Source organism: Ahaetulla prasina, chromosome 4 (genome assembly GCF_028640845.1).
Source record: "Ahaetulla prasina isolate Xishuangbanna chromosome 4, ASM2864084v1, whole genome shotgun sequence".
In the NCBI taxonomy this organism is placed as follows: domain Eukaryota; kingdom Metazoa; phylum Chordata; class Lepidosauria; order Squamata; family Colubridae; genus Ahaetulla; species Ahaetulla prasina.
This window is the reverse complement of record NC_080542.1, coordinates 85,115,738-85,133,547: the sequence shown is the minus strand read 5'-3', so window position 1 is coordinate 85,133,547 and position 17,810 is coordinate 85,115,738. Positions and strand designations below refer to the sequence as shown.

The 17,810-nt window shown below is 39.6% G+C and overlaps 1 protein-coding gene across 4 annotated transcripts in view; it reads left to right on the top strand.

The window, feature by feature from the left end:
• SLC6A20 (solute carrier family 6 member 20) overlaps positions 1 to 17,810 on the top strand; it is a 62,986-nt gene that overhangs the window by 5,151 nt on the left and 40,025 nt on the right. For 3 of the 4 annotated variants that reach the window (XM_058181665.1, XM_058181664.1, XM_058181662.1), the window contains exons 2-3: positions 12,727 to 12,867; positions 15,881 to 15,972. In XM_058181665.1, the coding sequence (XP_058037648.1) occupies positions 12,727 to 12,867; positions 15,881 to 15,972 (233 nt within the window). The remainder of the gene's footprint in view (positions 1 to 12,726; positions 12,868 to 15,880; positions 15,973 to 17,810) is intronic. The other variant, XM_058181666.1, reaches the window with a different exon arrangement.

The window sequence follows — 17,810 nt, the reverse complement described above, 5'->3', positions numbered from 1 at the left end:
ATATAGCAAAGGAAAATATTTTCCCCACTCTGCTTTATCCTGTTTTCCCCACTAGAAATGACTGTTTGAAACATACAAGGAGGGGCTCCTTTCCTAAGAGCTCACAATTCAAAAATGCCAACGTTAACTTGGATTGCCAACAAAGTTCTGTCTGTGACAAAACATTGCTTTCTCCTTTGAACTGGGGCATCTCAACCAAGATGCTCCTCCTTCCTTCCTTTCTTCCTTCTTTTTTTTTAAGCTGCCAAAGGCTCCAGACAGACTTTCTATTTTGACTCCTCCCCCATCATTGCTTCAGTGTGGTTTATTTATTTATTTATTTTTATTTATTTATTTATTTTGTCACAACAATATATGTAGGTATCATACATCTCCCAGACTCTGCGTGTGCGTGTGCGCGTGTGTGTGTGCGCGCGCGCACGTGTGTGTGTGTGTGTGTGTCTGTGTGTGTCTGTGTGTGTGTGTGTGTGTGTGTGTGCCCCTTGCAGCCCAGCCCTATGAAAGAGGAAAAGATCAGGAGAGGTTTGGCTGAGAAAAACAAGCATTTCAAAAAAAGAGTTTTCATTAGCTTTCAGGCTGCAATGAGTGAGACACCTACCCCTGTCCCACCCCCACCCCCACCCCAACACCCAAAGAAACTTCTGTGATTGGTAGGTTGCAAAGTGCAAACGCACACGCACGCACACGCACGCACACACACACGCACACACACTTGCATGGTTGAAGAGGTGAGCTGAGAGTCATCCAACGGTAGATGCAGTCAGGCAGAGACAATAACAGGAAGGAGATCGAAATGGGAAGCCTCTGCCCATTTAAAAAAACCCATGGAGCTTCCCTTTTAGTCCACTCTCCTTACCTCCATGCCTGATGCATTTGTCCATCCTACCCCCCCACCTCACGCCAGAACCCGCATGCCACCTCCCTTTGCCTCCACATTCCTCAGAGCCTGTGCGATCTCCTACCACCCATGGCAGCTGGCAGGCAGAAGCCTCTGCCCTGAGTCCCATGTGTCAGATATTGACAGTTTGTATAGTTTTCTATCTAGTCAATTGTTTGAGCATGAAGAATACTCAAACACAATTGGCTGAGCCCTCTGGCAGGTCTCTATATAAGGGTAAGCTGTCAGAGAGCCTAGCTGCTGGATTGTACATAGTTGCTGAATAAAGAGCTGTTGTCTGAAGCCAGTCTCCAGTCTCCTCATTCTCCCAATTTAACACCATGCCCTCTCCTTCCCACCTCTTCCTTCCTCCACATGCAGATAGGGATGTGACTTTCCCACATGGGGGTGGAGCGGTCCCAGGGAAAGATCAGCAAATGGGGATAGGAGGTGCCAGTGCCATCTGAGGCCAGCCTTAGATCTGCACTGCTGTTTCGATCCCATCCCCTGGGCGGGCGCACAGCAGGCGCCAAGCATGTGAGGGCTGGCATCCTAGATGAAGGGCAGTGCTCAGCAAGCAGTCCCCAGGAATGCCAGTCGCCAGGCCCTGCATGATCTCCAACTCTTGTGCACATGCCCAGGGGGTGGGGCCAAGGCAGCGTTGCATATCTAAGGCTAGGCCTGGGTGAGGAACCAGAGAGCAGCTGGGCCACAGGCACCACACTTGGTGAGTGGTCAAGGCAAGGTAAGGAGTGTCTGAAAGGGGCCAGGTGGTGTGCGGGTGGGCCCAGCTTGTGGTGCTATCAGCCGGTTCACCAAACTAGGCAAAAAGTTAACAAGGGGTTCGCCGAAACTGGTTGGAGCCCACCTCTGTATGGGAGGCAGCTAAGGGAGAAAGACTTACCAGGCAGATATCAGCTTGGCTGCGGGGGCCGCGGTTCAGCAAGTGAGGGAACCAGAGAGCAGCAGCAGCTGTGCCACAGGCATGACTTTAGGCATCAGTCAAGGTGGGTGGGATGAGACAAAGAGTGAGGGGCAGGTTGGGGCCAGCCAGCAATTTAACAATTGGTTAGGCTGAAGTGTTGCGAACCAGTTGAATCCCACCACTGTCCATAAGCATCTTTCCATTTTGTGCATAGAGCATTTTCCTGCATATATAACAATAAAGTTCCATTTTTTCAAGTTCTTTGAAAAAAGCCAAAAAGAAAAGCCTCTGTATCTTTATATTCACTTTAAGAATCTTTTACATTAAGATATGAGTCCTACTCCCATATTTCTTTGATTTATTGCAGATCTACCGAAGATGGTTAAAAGTTCCTTCTTTATATTTCCAACATACATTTGAAATATCTTTATTAATTTTGACAGCTTACCTGGTATTAAATACAAATGGTACATCATTTTATAAACATTTTCTTTTAAGTTATAATTTAATGTAAAATTTAAACCTTTCATCCATATGCTTTCCATTTTCTAACCATTGCATTATACCCAAAATACAGGGATATGATGTTTCATGTACTCATTCTTCAAGTTCAGTTTCAACAATTTGTAAACCTGGCAATAATATGTTCAACATTAATCACACAGTACAATTTCAGATTCATTTTTTTGCAAGTACAAATCCATAACTTTTAAAAATCTAACGTAAATCCTTCATTTATAAATATATAAACTAATGACAGACAAGTTTTCTTCATTCCAACTGTTTTGTGAATTTGGGATAAAAACTAACATTGTGCTTCTAGGCTGAAAAAGAATTAGAACCTGGTTCTTCCTAGTCTAAAACCATCAATCTGTTCAGTGCACAAGACTATTGCAGTCTAAAGTGAGTAACTAGCAGCACTTCTTTTTTATATAATAATTTTATTAGAAAATACAATTAAAGAGATTAAAAACTATTACAAATTAAAAGATTAAAAAGAAAAAAGAGAAAAAATACAGAATACAGAAAAGAAAAAATAGTTTGAGAAGAAATATATAAAAATGACTTTCCCCTTCAAGTACTGTTACGTACGGACGGATGTGAATAATTTGCATAGCTGCCGCTGATTGGTCAATTCAGCTCTGTCAGTGGCTGGCTTGTATGCCGGAACTCTATAAAGAGTGAGGCTTGGTGGCTGCTGAGCCGTTCGTATTGGGATTTGCAGAGCTAATAAAGGGTTGAAGGTTCCTGTCCTCTCTTACTTGCCTCAATCTAACACTGGCAACGAAGGTGGGATCACAGGAAGGACAGAGGAACTGACCATCACCTCATGGCAGCCATGGCCATCTTAACTCTCGGACACCTCCATCAGCCAACCTAACAATGGCTGCCCAGACCCTGCCTGCCCTGGCAACCTACGATCCATGGACAGAAGAATGGCACACCTGCATGAGCCGTTTCAGGACATTCCTGCAAGCAAACAACTACCAAGATCTACTGGACAACTGAAAATGAGCCATTTTCCTGACCTACTGCAGCCTGAAGTTCTATAAGATGGCACAGACAATAGTCTCACCTGCCGACATTGAATCCATCTTGTGGACAAAACTGCAGAGCAAGTTTCAGGACCACTACGCTCCAGCCACGACCCCCATGGTCAGCAGGTGTGAGTTTTACCAGGGGTGCCAATGAAAGGTGGAAACAATCAATGACTTCTCAGCAGACCTGCAAGAAAACGCATCAAAGTGTGAATTCATAAACCCAGAAGAGATTGTAAAAGATTGCATCCTCCTGAGCATGAGAGATCTAACCCTCCAAAAGAAACTGATGGTGAGATGAGGGGTCTTCTTCAAGGATGCTGTAGAGAAGGCGAAAGTGGCCAAAACCTCAGACGCCTTGGCGCTGACATCAAGAGGGCCAGTGGAGTTCACTGGAGCTACCGAGAGCCTGAAGCCCTGCTCGAAGTTTCGGAGGAAGAGGACAAGGGGGTTGACGATGACACTGTCCATCAGGTGCACCCAGACAGACAGGGAAGCCACAGAGACAGGGACACTCAACAACCCCATTGTTCAGGATGCCTGGGATTCCACACAAGATCGGTTTGCTGTTTTAAAGAAGTGATTTTGCACCACTGCCAGTGAAAAGGCCACATCACTGAGGCTTGCCGGGCAACCCAACCCATCCCACCCTCCAGCAGACCGCCAACAGCACCCAAAAGGCAGGGACCAGCCAAGCAGGGGCTCCCACAAAACCAGTGCTGAAAAGACTCCTACCCAGACCACTGAGAAATACATCAAATGACTGTGGGGCACTCTGATGCCTGCAACGGGGACAAATTCCATATAACTGTCTCTATTGAGGGGAGCTCGTGCCAGATGGAACTAGACACCAGATCATTCTTCACCATCACTTCCTGGAAAACCCTGCAGCGACGAAACCCAAGACTCTCAAAAATGCAACCGAAGCCACAGAAAATCAGACTGAATGACTACCAAGGCAACCCCATCAGTGTGCTGGGCAGAACAGAGGTCAGAATCCTTTCAAAGAATTCAATGGCCATCTACCACTAACAGTCGTCTCCAGCAATCGCCCCACATTGCTAGATGGTTCAAACTGCTGGGGCTAAGCATCACGGGATTGCACCAGGTCCAAGGGATTGAATTGGACCAACTGCTGGCCAAATTTGGTGATGTGTTTGATGGAAGCCTAGGTAAATATACAGGGAAACCCATATCATTTAACCTAGACCCCCAAATTACCCCAATAAGACTCAAGCCTCGCAGGGTTCCATTTGCTCTGCAGCCCAAAGTTGATGAACAATTAGACAAGCTAATTGTTCAGAGGATCTTAGAGCTAATTGACCATACCACATGGGCGACCCCAATAGTCACCCCAATGAAGCTGGATAGCTTAACCAGAGTGTGCACGGACTATAAGTGCACAATTAATAAGGCCCTTCAACAGCATGCATATCCAGTGCCAGTAGTACAGCATCTGTTGCATTCCCTAGGGAAGGGCAATATATTTGCCAAATTGGACCTGGCACAAGCCTACTAGCAGTTGCCAGTGGATGAGGTCACCACAGAGGCCCAAACAATCGTAACTCACCATGGGGCATTCAAATGCAAATGGCTGCAGTTTGGAGTGAGTGTGGCTCCGGGGTTATTCCAAAGCATGATAGAATAGAATAGAATAGAATTTTATTGGCCAAGTGTGATTGGACACACAAGGAATTTGTCTTGGTGCATATGCTCTCAGTGTACATAAAAGAAAAGATACGTTCATCAAGGTACAACATTTACAACACAATTGATGGTCAGTATATCAATATAAATCATAAGGATTGCCAGCAACAAATTACAGTCATACAGTCATAAGTGGAAAGAGATTGGTGATGGGAACTATGAAATGGTGATGGGAACTATGAAACTATGATGGAAAGACTGCTGCAGGGCATTCCAGGGGTCATCCCTTATTTCGATGACGTCCTTATATCTGGAGAGTCAATGGCACAACTAATGGCCAGATTAAGAGAAAGACTGGGGAGGTTCCAAAAGAGAGGCCTCAAGGTTAAAAAAGAAAATTGTAAAATCGGGGTCACACAAGTGGAATTCCTGGGGTACCTCATCGATGGGTCAGGAATTCATCCCACCAATTCAAAAATACAAGCCATTGATAAGGCCTTTAAAAATCATGTGTTAAGATCTGCTCTTCTGCGTGTTTGGAAAAAATATTCTTACAAACTAAATTATAAGGTTCCTATATGGGCAAGTCTAGATATACAATAGAGAATATAAATATAGAACAGAATCAGGAAATGATTACATATAAAGATCTTTTGTATACTGAAAGAGGTAATTTGCAATTAAAATCTCTGCACGTACTAAAAGAAGAAGGGAAAAATTATACTTGGTTTCAATATGAGCAACTACGTGCTAGATGGAAGGAAGATCAGAAAATTGGTATAGAGCAGAACGAGGGAAATTTGATAAAGCAAATTAGAAATCAGTCTCAGGAGCATATAAAGAGATTGTATAATGTGTTACTTGAAATAGATTCTGAAAGGGACTTGGTAAAGGACTGTATGATAAAGTGGGCACAAAATTTTCAGGAGCCAATATTATTGGAAACTTGGGAAAAAATTTGGGTTAGAAATGTTAAATTCATGAGCACAGAATCTGAGGGAAAATTTTTATAAAATGTTTTATAGATGGCACTTAGATCCTAAGAAATTATCGTGTATGTACCCAGATATGCAAGCAAAATGTTGGAGATGTAATTGTGATGATGCTACATATTTTCATATTTGGTGGACTTGTAAGGATATAAAGGCCTTTTGGATAAAAATTTGGTGGATTTTACAAAATGTTTTGAAAAAGAAGATAAAGTTCCTGCCGCAATTTTTTTTGTTGGGAATTATTACGGACTGTACAGTAATTGAGACTAAATTGATTTTAAATCTAATAACAGCAGCAAGATTACTAATAGGACAATACTGGAAGAAAAAAGAACTACCTACAATAGAAGAATGGATATTGAAAGTTGCCAATTTGGCTGAGATGGCGAAGATATCAGCCTTTTTGAAAGACAATATGCAAGAAAGATACTTAAAGGAATGGAAAAAATGGATTGACTATATTCAAAGTAGATATCAGACTAAGAGTTATCAGACTGTTTTTGAATGATTATGATGTATTATTTTTGTTTGTTTTTGGGGGAAGTTAGGAATTGATGATTGTAGGGGTATAATTAAGTTGGGACGAAAATTTTTTTAGCATATGTTTGTTTTATTTTTAACTATATCTTGTGCTCGTTCCGGGAAGTCGGGGGGGAGGGGGGTTGTGAAGGGAGGGGGGAGGGGAGGTGGGGGGAAAGGGGGAAAAAAATTTCTGTAAAACTTTTTGAATAAAAAAAAAATACAAGCCATCAAAGAAACCCCAACCCCCAGGAATAAAGCTGAATTACAAGCCTTTTTTGGGACTACTGAATTTTTTAAAAACAGAGTATTGGCCATATCATATTTTATACAATTCAATATATTCAAATATATTTTACTTAGTTACAGTTTTTGCCAAAATATTCTTTTTTATATAGTTTTTATTCATTTCCTAATATTTCCTTGCTCATTTTATTAAGTCACATCTTCTTTCGCCCTTAAGTTCTAATTTCTCCATTTTTATTCATTCTCTTTCATTCTTTTTTTTTAACTATTTCAATTTTTATCCTAATATATTCAAATATATTCAGGGTTGTCTTTCTTCCATTTCATCTTTTCCTTTTCACAGCAACCCTTTCCTCTCCTCTCATTCCTTTCCTTCTTTCTTACCTACTTTCTTCTCTCCTCTCCTACTTCTTCCCCTTCCTTTCTTCCCCTCCACACTACTTCCTCCCTATCTAAACTTCTCTCCTGCTCTTATTTCCCCTACCTTTCCTCCTCTCCTCTTCCCTTTCTTCTTTCTCTCTCCCTCCTTCTCCCTTTCCGTCTCTCTCCTTCTTCTTATCTCTCTCCATTGCTGTATTTATTTTCAATATTTCTGGTGTCTAGACAACCACAATTTTCTCATTTATTAGACATATTTCTCAAACCTCCCCTCTTATATTTTAGATATTAACATTGTCTTCATCTTATTCCATTTATATCATACAATCAATTAATGAAACTTTCCACCTCTTATTTTCTTAATTTTTTTGTTCACAATTCAATACTTATTATTTTCTGTACATCATTTACTAACATTTCAATTTTATTCCCTTTTACATCTTAATTTCAATTATTTTCACTTATAAACCATACTATCTTTCCCATTTCATCTGCTGGATTTTCCATTCTTTTATATATTTAAAATTTATTTCCTTACCATCAACTTTAATTCTCTTTCATTCCATGCATTGTCAGACACAAGCAGAAAAAGAAAACATATATCCCATTATATGTTTCGCATTTAATTTACTTCTCTTCCTTCTCTTTTTTTTAATTTCCTTCATTCACTTCAACCTTTTTTACTATCTTTTTACAATAATCCATATATTTCTTCTAATTTTCATTATTCCAGAAAAAAAGAAAGTTTCTACCACTATTTTAGTTTCTTTTCTACTATTAATTTTTCTCATTCTTTTAACCATTTTCTTTCAGTCTCTCCCAGATCACATCTCAATATTTTTCTCCCTTTCTCCCATTTTTTTATCTTCTTCTTCTTTCTCCCCTTCTTGCATCCTCTTTTCCACCTTTCTCTGACTTTTACTCTTTTAATTTTCCCCCTCAATTTTTCTCTATTTCCTCCTCTTCTCTTGTTCTGTCACTGCTAATCCCAGTGTAATCATCTACTTTTTTCATTTAATTTCCCCCCTCAGCCTTTTCTTTTTTTCCCTTTCTTTTTTAAAATATCTTTCCCTCTTTCTGTTTTTATTCTTTCACTAATCCCAATATGATCATCTATATTATCCTCACTCATTTCTTTTTCAACATTATATTTTTGTTCTTGTTTCCTCATAATTTTTTTATCATTTCTTTTTTTATTTTTAAGCCACAGTTCTGCTTGTTTGTTCCCATTAAAAGACCCTCGCACCATTTGAAGCATCTCCCATAATTCCTCCCAATTCTCCATATTTTCGATATGAGGAGAAAAACTTTTTAGATTTATTTATCTAAATAAATAAATTCAAATCCAAAATATTGTCTCTCTCTCCCCCAATTTTTTTCATAATGGAAGTCAGTTCAAATGTGTTTTTTTTCCCCTAGGTCATCCAGGTTACAATTACAATCTTGATCTTTACCACAGCTGTTCAAACAAGTACTCCTTCAATGTTCCAATATTTTTCTTCCCTTTAGACAAAACAATACATCTCTTTTTTTTCTTCTCCAGCAATGAATCCAATTCACAACTCTCAGCAACAAAATGTGATTTGTTAATATACTGTAGGAATTTAGCACCCACCCCCCTCCTAGAAGAATGAAATATTTTAGAAAATATTTAAAAAGGCAGAATATATTTCCCTGGATGAGAAATGGAGAAACATGTTTTAAAGACAAAGCAACCACCCCCCACCTTTGTCAATGACCATCATTTGCAACACAATAGAACAGAAACTCACCACATGGCAAGGCTCAGGCAAGCTTGAGGGACAACCTACAATGTTAGCTAAGACTCCCACCCCCTTTGGGGGTCTGACAACCAATCAGGGTACTCTTCCTGTGCCCCAGAAAGTTCAAAGCTCAGAAAAAGCATAAAGCCAGGGAGCACACAGGATCTCAGCCTTTTTTTCTGTTCAGGATCTCAAGCCATGTGATCCTGGCCACCATTAAACCATCCTTCCAAGCAGCTTCCATGTTTCCAGTGTCTTTGTCCCCACTTGGAACTGAACCCAGATGGATATTTCTTCCAACAATACAAAAACAGTTCTTTTTCTTCTCCAGCAATGAATCCAATTCACAACTCTCAGCAACAAAATGTGATTTGTTAATATACTGTAGGAATTTAGCACCCACCCCCCTCCTAGAAGAATGAAATATTTTAGAAAATATTTAAAAAGGCAGAATATATTTCCCTGGATGAGAAATGGAGAAACATGTTTTAAAGACAAAGCAACCACCCCCCACCTTTGTCAATGACCATCATTTGCAACACAATAGAACAGAAACTCACCACATGGCAAGGCTCAGGCAAGCTTGAGGGACAACCTACAATGTTAGCTAAGACTCCCACCCCCTTTGGGGGTCTGACAACCAATCAGGGTACTCTTCCTGTGCCCCAGAAAGTTCAAAGCTCAGAAAAAGCATAAAGCCAGGGAGCACACAGGATCTCAGCCTTTTTTTCTGTTCAGGATCTCAAGCCATGTGATCCTGGCCACCATTAAACCATCCTTCCAAGCAGCTTCCATGTTTCCAGTGTCTTTGTCCCCACTTGGAACTGAACCCAGATGGATATTTCTTCCAACAATACAAAAACAGTTCTTTTTCTTCCTCTATTAAATCCTTTCGTTAGCAATAGATGCTCCCTCTCAGTCTTCTTCTCCTTCCAACATTTACATTTTCTTCCAGATGGAACATTGTTTCTTTTAGGGCTTTTGTCTTGTAAATCCTCTTTGTTGTTTGCTTCCTCTCACTTTAAATTTCCACATGCCAATTAGCCACTGACTTTAAGTCAGAAAATTTTTGAGCTTTAAAAGTTTTTTCTTCTTACCTGTGAGTAGGCCAATTACTTGCCCAGTAACAATACTCTGTTCTGATCTCGCCTCCTGCTCAATCTTCTTGTGTGGCTGTCCTGACTTTGGCAGCTTCTAATAGCTGCCTTTCCTGTCACTGGGTCGAAGGCTGGATGCCGGTGCTGTAGGGAATTTGCAATTTCCCTGTTCACGTCGGTTGATGCCTTCTTTCTTTGCTGTCCCTCCAGGACAGCTATGGTTCATTGAGAACTCCCAGAATGGCAGGAATTTCAGCGTTCACCCCAGAGCACCGGGGCACACCATCCTGTCATGATGCTGGCTATACCCCCTCGGGATTACTGAACTTTTATGGCATCTTTTTAAAACAAAAGGCTACCATTGCTGACCCACTCCATCGACTCCTGGGGAAGACAGCAGTGTGGACATGGGGACAGAAGGAGAACGACGCCTTTACTGCAGTGAAAGACCTCCTATCATCTGATAGCGTCCTCGTACTATACATCAAAACCCTTCCACTCTTGCTGACCTGTGACACTTCCTCCTTTGGAATTGGAACCATCCTAAGTCACAGACTTCCAGATGGGGAAGAAGCTCCCATAGCTTATTATTCAAAGACATTATCTCCAGCAAAGAGGAATTACAGCCAACTCGATAAGGAAGCCTTAGTGTCAGCTTTGGAAGCCATACTAGGCCAAAGACTTCCACACGTTGCCACTTTCTCTGGTGTGGGAAAGTAGGAGGGGGGGGTGAGGATATAAGGGGCTATTAGACATAACAACATTTTTCCTGCCGATCAAGGTCAGGCTGGGCTTACATCTGGAAGAGGAGTGGCCGGAGTGATGCTTCAACATGAGACGGTTAAGGATTGGAACATGTGACTGGCAAAGGGTCATGAGGGTGGAGATTCTGGAGTTTGTATTACTGAGGGAGGAACCCAAATCCCCAATTTTGGTTTTCATCCAACTGTGCTGGTTTACCTATGCTAGTAAAAGAACTTTGAAAGATGTTGGCTTCGGAGTCTTTTCTGCAGGAGGGGTTTTCTGGAACACTGACACTTAGCTGCTGTGGCGGGAATAAAACACTTCCACAAATATCTCTACAGCCCGAGAGTCAAACTCATTACCGACCGCAAACCCCTCCTGGGCCTCATCATGGGAGACCAGCAAATCCCAGCATTCATGTCACCCAGACTGATGAGGTGGTCCATATTCTTAATAGGATACAGCTACAAGCTAATATACTGTCCAGGCAAAAGCATCACCAATGTGGATGCCCTCAGCTGATGCCCCATACTGGCTATATATTTGTTCTGGCTCTATTTTATTTTTTTAGCTTACTCTATAACTCAAGATGTAGAAATAGTACTATTTCTATTTCCTATTTCCTATTTTCTTCAATTCTGAGAGGTGAATTGGACTGAGAGAGATGACTGATCCTAAATTGCCCAAATATCCATCCAGTTTATATGCCAAGGGCCAGACCAGAATTCACATCTTTTGGTTTCTTGGCCAGCACTTTAACCACTAGACCAAAACCTGGGTGCTTATGTACTCTTGATCTTTTTTTCACTTTCCTTGGTTATAATTTAATTGAATGTTTTATAGCAATTAGTTATACTTTAACTGTTACTCTATCTGAACTGTTTGAAAGATTCTACTTAATCGTCTAGATGTGATTTACAGAAAATTATTCTGGCAAACCCTACCAGTCTATAGGCTAATTATCAAGCTCCAATTGTGGAAAAGGAAGGTAGAGCAAGAAATAAACAACCAGGCAAAGCCAGATATGAATCCTTTCTATTTAAAAACAATTGTTTCTTAAGAAAAAGCCCCACTGGGATTTATTTTAAGCAATTTCATATACTATTATATTGTATGCTATAATCTGTGTGCCTAAATCCATTTCCCCAAAGGTGAACCAATCTGAAGTTGCTAAGTTTTCTTTCTGGATGGACACACATCCTAATGTTTGTGGAATGTACCTAGCAATTAGATATTATAACACAAAGTCAATGAAGAGTCAAGTAAAGGAGGGTAAGGGGCACAAGTGACAAAATATGCCTCATAACATAGGGTTTTTAAAAAAATATATTCATAGATAGACGTTGTAGTGCAAGTGTGAAAAAGCAGCACCTGTGCTGCTAAAACATCATGACATGCATTTTGGAATCAATGTAGTTCAGAATAAATAGAAGTGGCCATGGAGATATTTGACTCCAGTTCTGTGACTAGATTCATACATAATGCTCAGCTGTAATGTGGTTGCTTGGTTTTGGCTTAGCATATGAACCAAGAATACTTTATTCTTTCAAGCATAACTATGAAAATTCTGATTTAGCATACATTTTTAAAAAAAAAAAATTATATTGAGAATATAGTATAGACCAATTCTTGTGTTTTGTACCTGAGATTGGGTATGTGTCTTTTCTGAAACATATAATTCTCATTCCATTCATTAATTATGGAGAAAGTTCTTGCTATCAAAATCGGGAACTACGTTCTGGTGTTTTTTATTGTTTATCCTTGTATTTTCTGGAGAAATTTGTTGAAACAAGTTTTGTAGAAATTTTCAGCATTCATTTGGCCAATCAAATAGGTATCTTTAAGTAATGAGAGATATGTTGGCAAGCATACTTCAACTGGGTGTTGAAGCCCATGAAAATGGTCGTTGGAAAAAACTACATTAGTAAGCACTTATATAAAGCTTTTAGCTAAGTTCCAAATTGTTGATTGATCTATATATGCTGTTGTTTCTCTTGCAGGTGGATTTTTAATCCCATACTTGATTATGTTAGTTGTGGAAGGAATGCCATTGTTATTCTTGGAATTGGCAGTGGGACAACTTATGCACCAAGGGAGCATTGGCACATGGAATGCTATAAGTCCCTACCTCTGTGGAGTTGGTGGGTTCTTGTCCATCTATTGCTTGCTTTTCTTCTTTAAAGAACGAAAGATAAGAATTGGTTTTGAATATACCTGCTAGAGATACACTGTTTTGTCTATTGATTCTACAGGTAGTCCTCAACTTACAACCATTCGTTTAGTGACAATTTAAAGTTACAACAGCACTGAAAAAAGTGGATTATGACTGAATTTCACAGGTGTTTTTTTTAATTTATATCCTGCCCTTCTCCGAAGACTCAGGGCGCTTACATTGTGTTAAGCAATAGTCTGATCCATTTGTATATTATACACAAAGTCAACTTTTATTGCCCCCAACAATCTGGGTCCTCATTTTACCTACCTTATAAAGGATGGAAGGCTGAGTCACCTTGGGCCTGGTGGGACTTGAACTTGCAGTAATTGCAAGCAGCTGTGTTAATAACAGACTGCATTAGTCTGTTGAGCCACCAGAGGCCACAGTTTCACAGTTGTGAAACCCATTGCAGCATCTCCATAGACAGGTGATCAAAATTTGAATGCTTGGCAACTGACTCATATTTATGACTGTGCCAATGACCTAGAGTCATGTGATAACCTTTTGTGACTTTCTGATAAGCAAAATCAATGGTAAAGCCAGATTCACTTAACAAATTAGTTATTAAATTAACAACTGCAGTGATTCACTTAACAACTGTGGCAAGAAAGGTCATAAAATGGGGCAAAAATCATTTAACAAATATCTTACGTAACAACATAAATTTTGGGTTCTATTGTGGTTGTAAGATGAGGTCTAGCTGTAATAAGTTTGTAGACATCTGTTCCAGCAGTGAAATTCTCTGAAGTCTGCTACTGGTTCTATGAGTCTGCTATCGAGTGCGTGCTTTGCCTGAGGCATGCCTGTGCAGCACTAAAAAAGGAACATTTTGAAGCCTTCCAAGTCTGCAAAGGTAAGTAGAACAGTGGGGTGGGGGAATCCGCTGGGCCATGCAATTTAGATTAGCTAGAAAGCAGGAAATCTGATAATTCTAGCTAATATAAATCATGCATCACAGCTGATCATCACCCAGCTGATTGTCAGAAATACCGGTTCATCTGAACTGGTAGCATTTTTTACTACCAGTTCTGGAGAACTGGTCTGAACTGGTAGCATTTCACCCCTGATATGTTCCCACTTTTCCATCACAAGCTTTGATAAAAGGAAGGAGAAACAATGCTTTTTTCTTTTAAAAAAAAATCTACATGCATAATTTCCATCCTGTCAAGTTGCAAATATAAAATCAATCCAGGTAAGACAAGCTAAGGCAAGCAATTGAGCTACCTGACTATAACAGTATAAATTATGAAGAGGAGGGATTAAGGTTAGGTACAACTTTCTTATTTCTAGAATGGTGTTTCCTGCCCTAAGCTACCAGCTTCTAACATTATATAACACAACCCACAAGGCATTGAATGAGATGCTTATGGCCAGGTCAACTCATCCATGAAAGAATGGCACTATTTTACATAAATTATTGATTTGCTGGAAAAAAGTAAAGAGGATTCATTTGGTTCCATGTGGCAATTAATTGTTGCAATATGAAAAGCTCTTTGTTCAAGATTCCAATCATTCCATTTTTCCTTTGAAAAATGTTTAGGTTTTTTTTTTTTGGTCATTTTCTGCAGGAAAGATCCTGTACCTCTTCTCTAATGAAACCTCTTCCATTTCTTCACTATTTCAAACTTTTGCTAAATCTCGTTTGTCAGTAGCTAATAGCTATCAAAATTTGCAATAAAACCCAGAAAATAGAATGATAGAGAAGAATCTATGTTTTAATGGCCTATCATTCACTCTGGGTGTTCTATTTATGTGAAAAGTTTCATGAAAATAATTACAAGAAAATATGTAAAGGAGAGGACTAACTTTAACTTTAAGAAAATATTAAAATTTAAATATTTAATATTTAATATTGAATTTTAATATTAAAATATTAAAATTTAACTTTAAGAAAATATGTAAAGGAGAGGACTAACTTTACTAACCAGAGCATACAAAACATTTGCCAGACCTATTCTTGAATACAGCTTATCCGTCTGGAACCCATACCACATCTCTGACATTAATACAATCTAACGCATCCAGAAATATTTTACTAGAAGAGTTCTTCGCTCCTCCGAAAACAACAAAATACTTTATGCCAGCAGATTTGAAATCCTGGGATTAGAAAACTTAGAACTCCTCCGACTCCGACATGACCTGTGTTTAACACACAGAATCATCTATTTCAATATCCTTCCTGTAAAAGACTACTTCAGCTTCAATTGCAGTAATACAAGAGCAAACAATAGATTCAAACTTAATGTCATCTGCTTCAAACTTGATTGCAGAAAATATGACTTCTGTAACAGAGTTGTTAATGCTTGGAACTCATTACCTGACTCCATAGTCTCTACTCAAAATCCCAAAATTTTGAACCAAAAACTATCTACTATTGACCTCACCCCATTCCTAAGAGGACTATAAGGGGCGTGCATAAGAGCACAAAAGTGCCTACCGTTCCTGTCCTATTGTTCTCTCTCATTATATCAAATTAACCTAGTTATTGCATACTTTTGCTTATATATATATATTTCTTTAATGATGTGTTGTTTTATGTCGATGTTTGTGTATACTGTTGTGACAAAATGAAATTAAAAAAAAAAGAATAAGACTGAGAATCTTCAAAAATGATTCATTGAACTGCTGCAAACTTCATAATAGTGCCAGCACTGATTCAAACCTTCACAGGAGTGTAAGCATTACATCTGGGCTGCTAATTAAAGCAACCATTAATTTTTTAAGGCTTCTGCATGAGCTGTACAAATATAAGCTGTTTTAAGCAGTTAATTTATTAAAGCAATTCTTAAGTCAGTAACATCTTTTTCAGGGCTGTACAGAGACTTTAAAAAACCCTGAGATTGTTTTCAAACCATTCACACTTCTGTTGATTCTTTCTGAGGGGGTGGTAACAATGATCACTTAATTCTATTTGCCTGACAAATTTTGCTTGTTTTCAGGAATTGCCAGTGTTGTTGTGTCATTTTTCCTCTCCATGTATTACAACGTTATAAACGGCTGGGCATTTTGGTATCTTTTCCATTCATTTCAGGTGGGTCAAACAATGTCTTGAGCTTCAGTGATTTGTCAGTTATTTTCCTTTCTGCTAGGATACTGTGACTGAATAGGTTGAATGTGTATGTGTTCCATCTCCTATAGACAGCAGAAACTGCAGTGATAAGAGAGAGAGGGGGAGAGAGAAAGGAGGTGGGGAGGATGGATTGGAATAAGCATCTTATATCCAGTTCTCAAATGCAGTTTTGCCACTTTAATGTGCTCCCAGCTATGCAAAAATATGATATATGAAGGACTCAAGAGAACTCTATAGTGTGAAAATGCTGCTTATTTAAAATGCCTGACACCTGAAGGCAGGGGTGAAATGTAAATTTTTTTACTACCGGTTCTGTGGGCATGGCTTGGGGGGGCGGGTAATGTGACTGGGTGGGTGTGGCCAACTTTTTTTTTTTTTACTTTTAAAAGCATTTTTTCTACAAGCTCTTTGTCCAAAGAGCTTGTAGAAAAAATGCTTTGAAAGGGTTCTGACAATCCGCCCTGAGTCCTTCGGGAGATAGGGCGGTATATAAATTTGAATAAATAAATAAAATAAATAAATCCCAGCTGAGCCACGATATCATCAGAGGCTCTTTTTTTAACTTTTAAAAGCATTTTTTTGGCGGAAGAAAAATGCTTTTAAAAGTAAAAAAACCCTCTGATGATCATGAGGTTCAGCTGGGCATGCAGGGGGAAAGGGTGGGGAAGGGATTTTTGCTACCAGTTCTCGAAACCACCCACCACCATCACTACCAGATCGGGAGATCCGGTCCAAACCGGGAGCATTTCACCCCTGCCTGAAGGTAAGCACTGACTTCTCTTTTTCTGATTGGCAAAGCCAGCAACTGGTTTCATGTGTTATTCATCAGTCCTTTAGTAAGCCAACATAAAATTGACTGTCTTTGTGGCTAACCTTCCTGTTCTATGATGGGACAGAATGTTACCTGATGGAGTCCCCCCAGTGTCATTTCCTCTCGTACCAACATCCCCTGTTTTTGTGAACATGACCAGCAATTATTTCCTTTAATGTAAAATGGGACAAGGTTGAACAAATGTGCATGAGTATTTGGAACACCATGTGACTCATCTATTAGTTGTATGGCTTCTTTTCATATTCCTCCCTGTGGCATAAACATACTGCAGTTAGCAATAATTATTTTATGTTATGCCTCCTCAGCCCACAACTGAGGCAGCTTTATGTTGTATTTCACTTTTAAAGAATTATTGTCCATCTTTTACTGGCACAATTTTTGCCATGAGTGTGATATAGCTATATGTCTTCGCAAGGGACAAAGATGGGACAATTATCAATAACACATATATGATGATACCATCATGCAAATTCTGTGATTTACCTACTTTGTAACAGATATTGTGATGCAGGTACATAATTGTGGAATTTGCATGAATGAATCATTGCACAAAAACTCATGTTTGATGTCATTGTAGTTTGTTGCACATGCCACAGATTCTAGCAAAATTAGCTGAATATGTGGTTACTGACCTGATCTGGGTTGGGGAATCTGTCCAGCTCTTGCAGACCACTTTAGGCTGTTTTGAGCATATCTTACCTCTCTAATTACAGGATACAGTGCTCCATTGACATTTTGGATTGATTTTAGGAGACACCAAGTCTTTGGTATGCAACATCTGCCCATGTAATGCATAACCAGTGCTGTCTGAAATAACAGAGAAATGGGACTTCCAGTGGCTCCGCGTGTGTTGGAGACAGTCCTTTTGGACCACCACTCCCGTGATTCTGTTAAAGCCGCTCAGACAGTGCAAATCAGATGTCTGGTGGCTTGAAAACCTTTCCCTCAGGAGAAGAGGGAAAGGTGA